This window comes from Hirsutella rhossiliensis, assembly GCF_020360975.1.
Source record: "Hirsutella rhossiliensis strain HR02 chromosome Unknown scaffold00005, whole genome shotgun sequence".
NCBI lineage: Eukaryota > Fungi > Ascomycota > Sordariomycetes > Hypocreales > Ophiocordycipitaceae > Hirsutella > Hirsutella rhossiliensis.
The window spans coordinates 2,667,054-2,680,038 of NW_025408671.1; the positions used below are offsets into that span (position 1 = coordinate 2,667,054).

Genomic DNA, 12,985 nt, shown 5'->3' on the forward strand with positions numbered 1-12,985 from the left:
CAGTCGCTTATCGATATACCCCACGCACAGGGGAAGGCGGGGCCGCTAATGGTTCCGTCAGCGGGCAAAGTTAATGGACAGTCGGCAGAAGGAGGCATCCAAGTAGACAGGTGCCGTGTGTGCGTACAAAGTAGGTCTCCGACCCGCCCATGCTTGCTTACCTACATATGTGCGAGCGACGCGAAGGATTGCGCCGAGCACGCAGTGAGTCCTGGACTCGGCGCAGTCTCGCGTTGCACCTGCCTTGGGGATCCCGTAAGGTTCGCGGAGAGGGGAAGGGGAGGGAAAGCTCCCACCTTCCAGATTCATGTCCAAACTCCAAAGTACTGCCTACATTCCCTTGGCCGTACCTTTCGGCGGAGCCAAGGTAGGCGCTACACCGAGGTACTCGACGAGTAGCTTTGCCCTTCAAGCTCTCGTGTGTATACAAACACTGGACATTTTCCGAATGATGCCTCGTGGGCAGCCATAAGCCTCCGCCCCCCCGCCGCCCGCCTCATGCTTTCTTTCGACTGATGCCGTCCAACTGACCCTCTCGCAACCCGACTGCTCCTGTGATCATGTCGCCGCCTTTGCCCGAGGACATGTGCCCTCAGCTTCGCTAGCATCGACGCCCCGTCCGCCGCCCGCCCGGGATCTGGGTTGTACCGGTGAGCGTTGCCGGCAGAGGACCGTCTTCCTCTGGCTCGAGGCACTCCAACGAGGTAGGGGCCTGGTGACCAGCCCCCACCGTCCATCCCGCAGGTCCCCTGATCCAACCCGGCTCGTGCTGCCAGAACACATCGTCTTTCTCATTTACCCTTGGACGCAAAAGGGTCCTTGTGTCTCGCGCCTGTCTCTCCCTCTCTCCCTCTTGGACTTCCATCACGACGACCGAGAGAAATCATCCGGCAACCAGGCCCTCTTGGCAGCCTGAGATGACTCGATTTGCATTCAGCGCGGATTCCATCCATCACCGATTCATCAAAACTCCGTCATTCGCCATTTGTCTTGCACGACTCTCAGCGCCCTAGTCCAACCCCGACGCCCTCCGATACACCGCACAAATCTTGACCATCTCCAATCGAGCCGCCCAGTCCAGAATACACGCGATCAAGAGCCTGGACAGCCTGAACGCAGGTAGCCCCTCGGACGGCTACCCGACAATATGGCCCAAGTAGTCGACGAGCTCTCGGCCCCGATGCCGACCGGCCAAGACAATGCCCCCACCCCGCCCGAACTTCCGGCCAAGGGTAGAAGCCGCCGGCGTCTGCTCCGCGGATTGCAGCGCATCTCCTCGTCGCCATCGTTGAATAACCCCCGGCGCTCCAAGTCCATCGGTAGTCCCTACAGCACCAGGAGCACCCTATCATGTGTCAGTCTCGCGGCGGCTGGCCCGTCTCAGACACCGCCCGCCGCCCGATCGGCCACCCCCCAGCCGTCACCGTTCGGCCTCTCTAGCGGGCTTACTTCGAAGCCTCTGACTTTGGCAAACGAGTTTCCCTTTCCCGACGACGCCGATGGCCAGCTTGCCACTCGCAAAGTTGACAATGCAGCTCCTGCCCCTTCGGCCGCCACAGCCCCGCTCCCGGCCGAGCTCATCTTGTCCAACAAGCACGATGGGCGGACAAGGACCCGGTCGGGCTCTAAAGCACCTATGAGGCCGCACTTTGCTCGCTGGGAAAAGCTGCCCCACGAAGTTTGTGTCCACGTATTCTCGTACCTGAAGCCAAAGGAACTCGTTCGAGCGTCGAGGGTGAGCAAGTCGTTCTACAAGCTCTGCTTTGACGGCCAGCTCTGGACCTCATTTGATGCCTCGGAGTTCTATCAAGAAATTCCTGCCGACTCTCTGGCTAGAATCGTCGTTGCTGCTGGTCCGTTCGTCAAGGACTTGAATCTCAGGGGCTGTGTGCAGGTCGAGCACTATAAGCGGACTGAAGTCGTTGTCAAGGCCTGCAGGAACCTCATGAATGCCACTCTCGAAGGCTGCCGCAACTTTCAAAAGAACACCCTTCACGTGCTTCTGAGGAGCAATGAGAAGCTGATGCATCTCAACTTGACGGGCCTAGCGGCTGTATCCAACACGTCGTGCAAGATCATTGCCGAATCTTGCCCTCAGCTGGAGACCTTCAACGTCTCTTGGTGCGAAAAGGTAGAGGCCCGTGGCATCAAGGCCGTCATCGATTCATGCACCAACTTGAGAGATCTGAGGGCTGGCGAAGTCCGCGGCTTCGACAGTATCGCGACCGCTCAGTCCATCTTCACGACCAACCACCTCGAGAGACTCGTTCTTTGCGGATGCGTGGAGCTCACCGATGAGGCATTGAAGGTCATGATGCATGGCGTGGACCCTGAGATCGACCTCCTCACCGACCGCCCCATCGTCCCACTGCGAAAGCTGCGGCACCTGGATCTCAGCCGTTGCAACCGTCTTTCCAGCGTTGGCGTCAAGGCAATTGGTCATGTGACGCCCGACCTGGAAGGATTACAGCTCTCTGGCTGCAAGTCTCTGACTGATGCGGCTCTCGAGCCCATCTTGGCCTCGACGCCGCGGCTCACGCACCTTGAGCTGGAGGATTTGGAGGATCTCACCAACTCGCTTCTATCGGAGCATTTGGCCAAGGCACCGTGCGCCGCAACCTTGGAGCATCTCTCGCTGAGCTACTGTGAGAAAATCAGCGACGTTGGTATGCTCCCAGTCATGCAAAGGTGCGTCAAGCTCAGGGTCGTCGACATGGACAACACGCGCATCAGCGACCTTGTGCTTGCCGAAGCCGCGGCAATGGTCACCAAGCGCTCTCAGCGATCAATGCAAGAGGGAGCGCGGCCCAAAGCCACACTGCAGCTGGTCGTGTATGACTGTCAAAACGTCACATGGACGGGCATTCGCGAGGTTCTCTTCCGCAACGCCCAGATGAGGCCCGCTGCTGGTCAGCCTGGGCGCGTCACCTATCCCACCGAAATCATCGGGCTCAAGTGCTTCTACGGCTTCCAGATGACCGTCGACGAGCACCAAAAGCGGCTATTGCGTGGCGAGCCGGCATCGGCAAGTCGACTGGAGAGGAAGTGGGCAGACTACATGCAAGCCAACGAAGAGGCCGGCATGGGCGGAGCTGGCTACAGGAGACGCAGACGACGAGCGAGGGAGGCTCAGGCACTGCACCTGCACGAAGAAGACGGCGTCGTCGTCGGCCGTCGTCGGGCTCGAACCATGGGAGCCTGCTCGGTTATGTGACGATGCTGGGAGGAAGTCGGAAAACGGCAAGACGACTGACGCATTTGACATCGAGAGACTACATGACGCGGACTCGTCATTTGAACACGGTGGGGTTTGCGATTAATTGGACTGCAGCCTTGACACCCATATCGTCTCGGCGGCGTTGGGATAGGTCGCAGAGGGACGAGGTTGAAGGTGGAATGTGCCCGGGGGGTTCATTTGGGGCCTTTTCGGCACATATTCTTTTCAAAGATCGAGGGCGGTGAGTTTGATGACGATTGACCACAAGGTACATTGCTGGGGCGGCCACTTCCTCGCGTTGATTTGGGATGGAGGTCTATTACGACCATGACCTCGGCAGCTTGGAATGCCAGATCTCCCTCATTTCTTTTGTTCCTGTCGGATAGAAGTCTTACATTGGCCCGTCGTGTTGTTGACGCATGGCTTCCTACCTCTACTGTAAGAGTCGAGACATTCGGGTGGCCCATCAAGTCGTGCATAACATCACCAACAGTTTTACCGGACCTGACGGTGTTTCTTAAGCCCGTGAAGATGAGGAAATGTTGGATACGTCGGCCCGGAAACGGACGGATTGGAATCTTGCGGACAAGTCCCGCCTTATCAGACGGTACCGTCCCTCGCTGAAGATCCGGAGATGTCGGAGGTGGCGAGGGTGCCGAGGCCCGCACCGTGAGCTCACGACTAGGTGCAGAATTCTAATTTCCACTTTACCGAGCTGTAGCCTGGTTATTCATGAGAGCTAACTCGTGATTAATGGATGGCTGAGTGGAATCAGCGTTGATCGGCGGAAATTGATGCCCTTGTTGCGCGCTAGGCGGACCAACAGCAGCAGCACCCAGTTGGTGCCTTGGAAGCCGGCTTCGCGTTGATTTCAGCCCAAGTCGTGGTTGGCTTTGTCGGAAGCACCAATGTGCATGCTGTAGGCGAACCGCAAGCAAAGAGCACGCCTCCAACTGCCCAAGAGAGACCGGAGGAAAGATGGACGGCAAGTCGAGGTTGTCCCAAGACCAAGGTGGTCGTTACCTGGGTGGGTATTTTTCTCAGAAGTAACTCCGGAGTACGTACCCCGGGAGCCGGAGCGGGATCAAAAAGCGGCCGCCAGCTAATTACGGCTTCACCTCGCTGTAGAAACCGTCGACATCTAGAGGGCAGGATTTCTTCGCCACGCCGAGGCGCCCCTCTCAAACACCTAGAGAAAGAAGCTTTTCCCCCATCCGCTGAAGGCCATCCGTTGCGGACATGCCGCTGGAGAAGATCTACGTCATCCGCCACGGGGTAAGTGCGCGTCGGCCAAAGAGGACAATACCTCCGGCTCTCTGTATTGACTGCTGCCATTGTCGATGACCAGTTCCGCTCTAATTGGCTCGTCGACCCTGCCACTGGCACCTACTCTGCCTATATCCCATCGCCAACAGGAATTCCCGCCGACCCGGCCCTCACCTCCCATGGCGTCAGCCAGGCGAGAGAGCTGGCCAGGCACCTCATGACCCTTGATCCGCCCGTCGAGGCGGTGTACTCGAGTCCCTTCTACCGGTGCCTCCAGACCCTGGAGCCCTTTATGCAGAATCTTGAGCTGCGGAAACAGCAACGAGACCGGAAAGCCAGCGGCCCCGCCGCTGGCGACGACGGCGTGGTTGCCAGGGTTCGTCCCGAGCACGGCATCCGCGAGTGGTTTGGCTCGGCCCCCTTCACCCACCCCCAGCCTGCCGCGATCGCCGTGCTCAAGTCGCTGTTTCCAGCCATCGACGAGGGTTACCAGCCAGTCGTTGTGCCCTCGCCACGCGGGGAGACATTGGCCCAGCTCCAGGAGCGAGTGGCCGTGGCATTGCGCGGCATCATCGAGCAGTGTGACGCTCAGGGGGCTCGCTCCGCCCTTCTATGCACCCACGCTGCCGTAGTCATCGTGTTGGGTCGCATCCTGACCGGACAGGTGCCAGACAGCGTCGACGCCGAGGATTTTGATGCGTACACGTGCGGGCTGAGCGTCTTCCAGAGGAAGGGCGAGGCGTCTGGTGGCAAGGCCTCCCTGTCGGCAGATTCTTTTGGTAAGCCAAGCCAACACGCGATGCCAACTGTTGGCCGGCCGCGTCGATATCCCATACCCAGTATCCCCACTGTCCTGACAAAGAGACTTGCAGATGCGGCTGCAAGCCTTATTACCGGGGGCTGGAACTGCGAGCTCAACAGCGACTGCAGCTTCCTCAGCGGCGGGAAAGAGAGAGGATGGTATGTGCTTACGCCCACATCCTGCAGATGCTCGTCGTCCCGTGATACGTTTTTCATGTCCTCGAGCCCTCGCCGCTTTTGAGGCTGTCTCGGCCCGCCAGAGGCATCCCCCCCCCTCCAGGGTCTCGGGCTAATACCAACACCAGGAGGTTTGCGGGAGATGAATCATTTCCAGGCACAGGGTCTCTCTCCCGAGGCGATGCCGAGTCCAAGCTGTAGACTACAAAGCGACCTGAGGGAGCCTTGACTCACTGGTGAGCCTGGGGAGGACACGGACCAGGTCGGTCCACGGTTCATGTGCAGAGGCATCGACAAAGATCATCGGCTCCAACGTCACGTTAATGACATAATGGCCGCAAGAAGCTGCGGAGATGGCTTAGGAGAAAGGACAACACCCTCCCAACGACAGCCAAGACAATGTCTGGCAGGCAGATCGGGTGCCGAGCCCCGAGTATAGCTTTTGGCGAGACCAGGGGGAAACAGCGGCCAGCTCATGATTTGCAGCGCCCGGGTGAACCATCAAGAGTCGCTCAAGGAGCCCTCGATCGACTCCCAGTCGGATGCAGAGGCGATCCTGGTGGAGAGATGTCGGCGCCTGGTCACGCCAGGCCCAGTTTCCAAGAAGAGGGGGGAGGGGGGGCGCCAAGTCGAAAACATTATGAGCGACCAACATACAGTCTCGTCAGGGTGGGACCCCCGCCAGAGGAGACGAGCCCCGCCACCATCGGCAACAGTTCCTCTCGCCGGAAGACGGCATTGGTGGCGAGAGTGAGGGAGTTGGTTCCTTTCTCCGACACCGTTGACAATCTGTGGCTGCCGCTTTGTGTCAATACGGCGACGGCAGGGCAGGGCGTGAGCTTTGGTAATCTTGCAGCTACACGTCAACTCGCTTGGCTGAGCAAATGGAAGCAAGGCCGACGACAGGATCACGGGGCCCGCAAAGTGCGTCAACCAACCGAAGCTGTGTCTGACGTTGGGATTATCACGGTCAGGCTGGAAATGAACACGTCAACAAGAAAACAAACAGTAGGGGATCGATGGGCTGCGCGGCGGCATGTTTTTGCCAGCAACCCTATGCTCGTCGCGGCTAGTGACGAACCCATGGACCCGAAGCCATCTCCCAAGCCGACGCTTGCTAGTCGTTGTTATATTGACTACGCCGACTGCATGTTTACGACGCGTGTGGGTGTCAGTAGGGGGAGAGAGGGCCTCGAGCTGTCCAGCTCACTCACAGACCCTTCTCAGTCATGGGCAACGTCTCCCTTGCTTTCAATTGTTTCATGGCTCATGTGGTACCTTGCATCGTGAAGGTCTCAGCTGCGGTCGAGAGTCCTCACGGACATTCATGCTTTGTCGAGAGTTGGCGAGAGGCGGACTGCTGAGAGCGTTCCTGGACAGGCCGTGACACCCCTTGCTTCGATTATCTCCCACCGGCCAGATCTCTCTGTGTTAACGCGGAGGCAGCCATGATGAGGTGCTGGGTCTGTGCGAGGCCATGCATTGCATGTACATGACACGCACTGCAAGACTGTTATTGGCCTAGAGGTGTGGGAGTGACTCTAACGTTTGTTTTCGTACAATGAGATGGCCTTGGCCGAGACGGATAGCCAAGATCTCCGGAGAGCGAGCTGTCGGCACTGCTCATGAAACATGCTGGGGAGAGGCCTCGGGGCAGGCCAAGAGATGGAAATGCCGAGAGGACCTTGTTTGAAGTTGGTCGTCCTTGCATGGAGCACAAAGGAAGATGACAGTGTCTGCGGTTGCCGACGATGAGTCGTCGGAGGAGCCGTGGTGCCCTCGAGGTCACGATACGATAACATCAGCACAAGGGAGGCGAAAGTCCGTGAGCCATGTCTTATTGCACCGTCTTGGTAGGAGGGGACTTGGGGGGAGGCTCAAAAAGCAAAGTCCTATGAACCAAGCAAAACACTGCAGCCATCGGATCAGTGACAGGCTGCCGGCTGAAACGACGGCTTCCAGATTTAGAGCGGGAGGCAAAAACATGGCAACGGACGGAGCTCTCGGGGGTAATCGGACAAGGGGGGGGGCCACATCTCGTCCACAAGGGAGGATGACGTTTTGAGCGCGGGCTGTCTCTCTGTCTGAGGAGCAGAGACACAAGGACGGGAACCCCCGCGTGCGGGCCCGGCGAGGTCCATGTGCACTGTGCCGGCGCTGAAGCTAGAGGCGTAAGAGCAAGATTAGCACGGCCGAGGTAATCAATCGCGGAGAGCCGCATGGACGACGACGACAGGGCGTGTGGGCGCGGCGTGTGGGTGGCATGGGTGGGTGGGAGCTGCGACAGCGGCAGCCGCAGCAGCCGCCGCCGCCGCCGAGCAGCAGCTGCATAGGCGAGCCCCGGCAGTGGTGGTGGGAGGGTTGCGCACTGTCTGCGGCTGCAGTTGGAGGAGGAAAAGGAGGAGCGTGAGGTGTGAGAGGGTTTCGGACGCTCATGTTATCTTTTGCTGCTCTCATGTGCCTCATGTGCCTCATGTCACCCCTGTGTACAGTTGTACAGTACGTATCGACATTCAATGAAGAGCGTGCACGTGCGGTGCTTGGGCAGAAGAGCCCGGATTGGGCCTTGGTCAGCCACTTGGTACGTACTCTGTAGGTACATGCTCGGATACGCAACCAGGTTGGGGCACTGCAAAGTGCAAAGAAAGAAAGGCGGTTGGGCCAGGGCCAAAAAAAAACCCCGGCTCCAGCCTCTTGGTGCCTCTTGGTGCCCCTTGCGCAACTTCACCTCGCTCTCATCCCCCTCCCTACCTACTTACTACCTTACTCGACAGCTTTGCAGCAACGCACACCCACCCCTCGCGCCCCCCCCCAGAGACAAGAATGAAGAGGAAGAAGAAGAAAAAGCAACACTATCGCGTTTGCCGAAAGTCTACTGGGTCGAGCGTTCGCCACGTTAGCGATGGCCGACGACGACGACGGACCAAGATGACGAAGGCTGCTAGCACTGTCCATCAGCCTCCCCGGTCTCCATCGTCCACGGCGTGCCCCTGGCCTTCCAAGCCGTCCAGTCCGACTTTTTCTCTCTTGTTGGCAGCCTTGCCAACGACGCAGCAGACAAGCTGCTCCGGTTGTGTCGGGAACCTCGCAACGCCGGCAATGAAAAACAAATTGGTGGACAACATGCTCGGGACAGCTCGTCTCACGACCCCCGCGCCGCGGCGGAACACATATTCTTTTTCCCTTTTTTGTTTTCCCTTGAGCAGGGCCTTGTTAAAAAATAATAATGCCCGAGCAAGTGCTGAGCTTCTGCGGCGACCCTGCGTCTGCTTCGCTTCAGACACACAGAGACTAGTCGCCACACTTGGGCGCGAAAAAGAAAGTCTCGTGGGGCCAGGCTTTCACGGCTAGACGGCGTAGTCCGTTGTCGAGCTGTGCCTTTCGGTCGGACCGTCAGCTTTCCCCAGGTCTGAGTTCGGTTACACGTCAGATCTCTTTGTTTTTTCCTTGCAGGCTCTGCCATGCACATCACCCCGGCCTTTCACAAATCTCCTGCGCCGGTGCCGATCCCCGACGCCCAGCACAACTGCCACTCTCTTCTGGGCATCGCTTGAACAGCCAGTGTGTGCTTGTGCCGCTGCCAAGTCCGTCCCTCGCCGTGACATGGGCCAAATTTAGAGCCACATGGTGCCTCGTCCCAGGCAGCCAAGCGTCCTCCCCCTCCCTGCCTGTTGGCTTCCACGGCAGGTTCAGAGCCCGGGCACACGGAGGCTGGCGCCCAAAGCCTGGTTGCCAGCCGGCGGCATTATCCTCGCAAAAGGTGCCAGCCGTCCCGGCGGTGCGGCAACCCTGGTACTGGGTCCAGAGACTGACTTGATGGATCCGCACCGACTCCTCTTGCCCTTGGATCATGCATGTCCGTTCTCTCAACAGCCATCGTCCGAGTGTACAAAGTACTCGGTTCGTGCTGCCCCTGTGAGACGAGCAGCACGTCTCCAACCCACACCACCGCTACTCCACACCTCTCGGCGAGGGAGAGCCATCGAGCCAAGGGCTACGCGACTCCTGAGTCTTCAGTGTCCGAGGTGAGATGAGATGATCGGCCGTCCCTTGCTTGCAGCCCAAACCGTGATTCACTGTCCGCGGCGAGAACAGCGGCCGCAGTGACGACAAGACCCAAGAACAGCATCGGGACTCCCCTCGGCTTTCACAACCCAACAACACCCGTACGGCATCCGCGTTCAAGCATGCCCAAGAGTGCTCATTGTCTCCGTGCCCCCTCCTCCTCGACATACCCCGCTACTAGCCCCATCGAGTGACGCCGCAGCAAATTATACAACGCCCCGAGGTGCTTCGCAGTCGCTTGGAAATGCTCCCACTGGCTTGCCCCCCGCCTGCCCTCCTGCATGCAAGAGCACAGGTAAACCAAAGCAACTTGACGGCCTGGGGCGTCGACAGTGCCAACTCCAGCCCTCCTTTGTCTTTCACACGCCGCAGGTACCGTTTCTGTCGATTTCTGCACGACGATCCACCTTGGCTTCTCACTAACTACACTCCGCCTCTGTTGGTCCCGTCTCTGCGAACTTGGAGCAGGGGCGGCACTCGGACCCCCCCTTCTGGCAGCTCAAGACAACAATCTTTTTGTGCTGCCATCGTCCGGAACTTATCACTTGATTCAGGTACTGGGCAGTAAAAAGAAAAAGGAAGAACACGGTGCGTTAGCATAGTGATCAGACGCTATCCATTGATCACCAGGGTCTCGATACCTCGTCGTCGACTACAAGAATATCCTACCCCTCGTCTCTCATTGAGTCATGAAGTTAGTTGGTCGTCACTTCCTCCACTCGTCGTCTTCATAACCCTTCGACATCTCCCTCGTTACTTAACCCACCTTCTCCCTCCTCCGTGCCCCGTTCCTTTGGGCCCTGTGTTTCCACTCTCAGCGTTAGCTGTCCGCGCCCTCGCTCAACTATCACTCCGTCACGCAAAAGGGTCCTCATCTCTCTGTCTTATATACGCCGACGAGACGAGGGGCTATCTGCTCCTTCACCCTGGAATATGTTCTCGACGACGACCGGCTCCCGGGAGTCTAGCGGGCCGTCTCTGGTCGGCGGCAGTAGGATGGGCGTCCGGGCCCTCACCCACGCCGAGGGCTTACAACCACGCAAGTTGCCCGAGGACCTGCCCTCCATCTCTTTCTACGGATCCCTCGTCCACCCGCAGACACCGCCTGAGTCTGCTTCTGGCAGCCCTCGGTTAAAGATCGAGGGCAACTCCTCACCCGTCGATGGCCGACTGTACGAAACTCGGCGCTTGTCGTACGCCGGTCCCTACTCGAGCCGTTCTCGGGATTGCTCCCCGCTTCCCAGCATCTCTCGCCTCAACCCTTACAGCCATACTCTTGTCAGGCTTCCAAGCCTAGACGAGTTTGACCAAGGAGTTGAGGCTCTGGCCCGGTCTCATGGCCCGCCGCGCCCTCACACTCCACCTTCGCCTCTCCCCAGCCTGACGCGAGGCGGGGTCCTTCCTCCGCCACACATGGCTCATGGATACATATCCCACGACGGCTATCCTGTCGGTCATGGCAACGATCCTTTCGCCCATGGGCAGACGGCCCTGGACAGTTATCCCAGCCCCCCTCCGGAGGAGAACCGACATATCAACCAAAAGTACACCACTGAGGAAGGCGACTTCATCATCTATGCCTGGCACGACAAGAAGCTCAAGTGGCAACGCATCAAGCAAGATTTTGCGGCCATGTTTGGGAGAGTCCCTGAGCGGACTGTCCAGGGCCTGCAAGCTTGGTATTACCGCATGAACCAGAGAATCCCGCTTTGGGACCAGGATGGCTGGCTCATGTTCGACAACGAAGATGACTTGGAGCCCAAGTACATCAGCATCAAGTGCAGGGAGAGGGACAGCCAGGACAAGCCCATGGAACCTTTGGGTCTGGCTCAACGATATCCTGAGCGGGCCATCCACTACTCATGGGTCGACCCTGAGCTGAAGCGCAAGTCGCAAGACTGGGGTAGGTTTCCATCCATTCATCCAGCGCATATCCCTGCACCCTTGTATCACCACCCGTGCTGACGGTTTTTTCTTTCTTTCCCAGCCTCGAAACGAGCAATGCAATACCGTGAGCGCCGTGAGCGCAGAAAAAGAAAAGAGCAGCGACGACTCAAGCTTTAGAGGCCATGGAGTACGAGCCTTTTTTGAGTTTTCCCCGGGATACGAATGAGCACGGAAATGATCACTGGACGACCTCGCACATACCAAAAAAGGGGCCCACGGGCCCCACCATGTACTATAACCTGCCCCCGACGCGCACCACGTTGTTTATCCTTTCTTGGCCTATCATTTTTCTTATGTCGAGACGTTCACACGAACGTGGCATTGATGAGCAAAATTCGCGAGAGGGCAGCTTGGCTCGTTGGGCTATTTGCTTGCGGCCTGGGGGCTGGGTATGGGGGGGGGACGGGGCCAGAGGCTGACCGCCCTCGCCCGGCGTCGTTACCCCACCCTGCTTACCATGTGTACTATTAGACGACCGGCACGCCCAGTCCGGCGTAATGAAGAGGAGGAACATGAGCATGACGTCGAGACGGATAATGGATTTGGCGAGCTGGTTGGCCGTTTTCCATAGCGGGCCATTTTCGGGACTTTTCCCGTGTACAATATACCAACAAGAGCATTTGTGTGGCATTTTCCCTCCCCCGTGCACTCGTAGCGATGCTAAACAAAGCGATGTCCGATCTTGTGGTGTGGAGGGGGGGGAAAGTTCCGCCTTTCTTGCCTCTCTTCCCGCCCTAGCCACCCCTGGCAAAGACGAGCGCACGCGGTGTCCTTGGCGTACCAACGACAGACCCGGGCGCGCGGATAAGAGAGAAGAGAGACGGGGTAGTTGGCCCTTTTCTCTCCGCCATCCGCACTCCGACCTCTGCGGACCCTGTGCGCGCCACCGTGCCTGGTGGACGGGCTCACCGCTTGTGGCGGGTTGCCTGGACAGCGGGAGGGGGTAATGGGGAGGATTTGCAAGTCCTCTCTGGATGTCCACCCCGGAATCCTGGCGCGGGGACAAAAACAAAGGGCGACAAACCCAAGCTTGTGGGTGGCGGGCCATGGCTTCGAGGCTGCCGGGCCGCAGCTCAAGGTGCCCAACTACACTCGCACACGCACAAGCAGCTCCATGTACATACAGCACCATACGCACAGCGCGCAGCGCACAAGCAGGGCGGTCGATGCACCCGGATGATTCCGTGCGCACGTGGTCGAAGTCGCCGCAGCAGGGGCAAGGGCGAGGCCAAGGCAACGTGGTCGAGGCGAGGTGCCGGCCGCGCACGACGTCGCTACGACCATCGCTGATGCCATTGGATCACGCAAGGCGGCGAGCGACGAGGCTCGAGCCGGTTGGCGGAGTTGGCAGGAGGGGAGGAAACGAAGAAGGGAGCCTGGCGCGGTGGCCTGGGGCGTATGCTGCGTCTTCCGCAGACGTTGGGTCTCACGTGGCGACGCACGTTCACTCACGGTTGGGTCATGCTGGCAACCGCTGGCGGGGCTTAATATAGTAAACAACGACATGGTCAA

At 58.8% G+C, this 12,985-nt stretch overlaps 3 protein-coding genes across 3 annotated transcripts; all 3 read left to right on the forward strand.

The window, feature by feature from the left end:
• Positions 1 to 1,147: 1,147 nt before the first annotated feature.
• On the forward strand, positions 1,148 to 3,214 carry HRG_05538 (f-box-like domain-containing protein; the record flags this gene model as incomplete). Its single annotated transcript, XM_044864009.1, has 1 exon — positions 1,148 to 3,214. One exon carries the CDS (start codon positions 1,148 to 1,150, stop codon positions 3,212 to 3,214), a length of 2,067 nt encoding a protein of 688 aa, XP_044720541.1.
• A 1,242-nt stretch (positions 3,215 to 4,456) lies between these two features.
• On the forward strand, positions 4,457 to 5,662 carry HRG_05539 (histidine phosphatase superfamily (branch 1) domain-containing protein; the record flags this gene model as incomplete). The annotated part of the gene is made up of 6 exons (XM_044864010.1): positions 4,457 to 4,492; positions 4,566 to 4,859; positions 4,920 to 5,147; positions 5,211 to 5,262; positions 5,356 to 5,443; positions 5,590 to 5,662. 6 exons carry the CDS (start codon positions 4,457 to 4,459, stop codon positions 5,660 to 5,662), a joined length of 771 nt encoding a protein of 256 aa, XP_044720542.1.
• A 4,797-nt stretch (positions 5,663 to 10,459) lies between these two features.
• On the forward strand, positions 10,460 to 11,590 carry HRG_05540 (uncharacterized protein; the record flags this gene model as incomplete). Its single annotated transcript, XM_044864011.1, has 2 exons — positions 10,460 to 11,429; positions 11,514 to 11,590. 2 exons carry the CDS (start codon positions 10,460 to 10,462, stop codon positions 11,588 to 11,590), a joined length of 1,047 nt encoding a protein of 348 aa, XP_044720543.1.
• Positions 11,591 to 12,985: the final 1,395 nt, after the last annotated feature.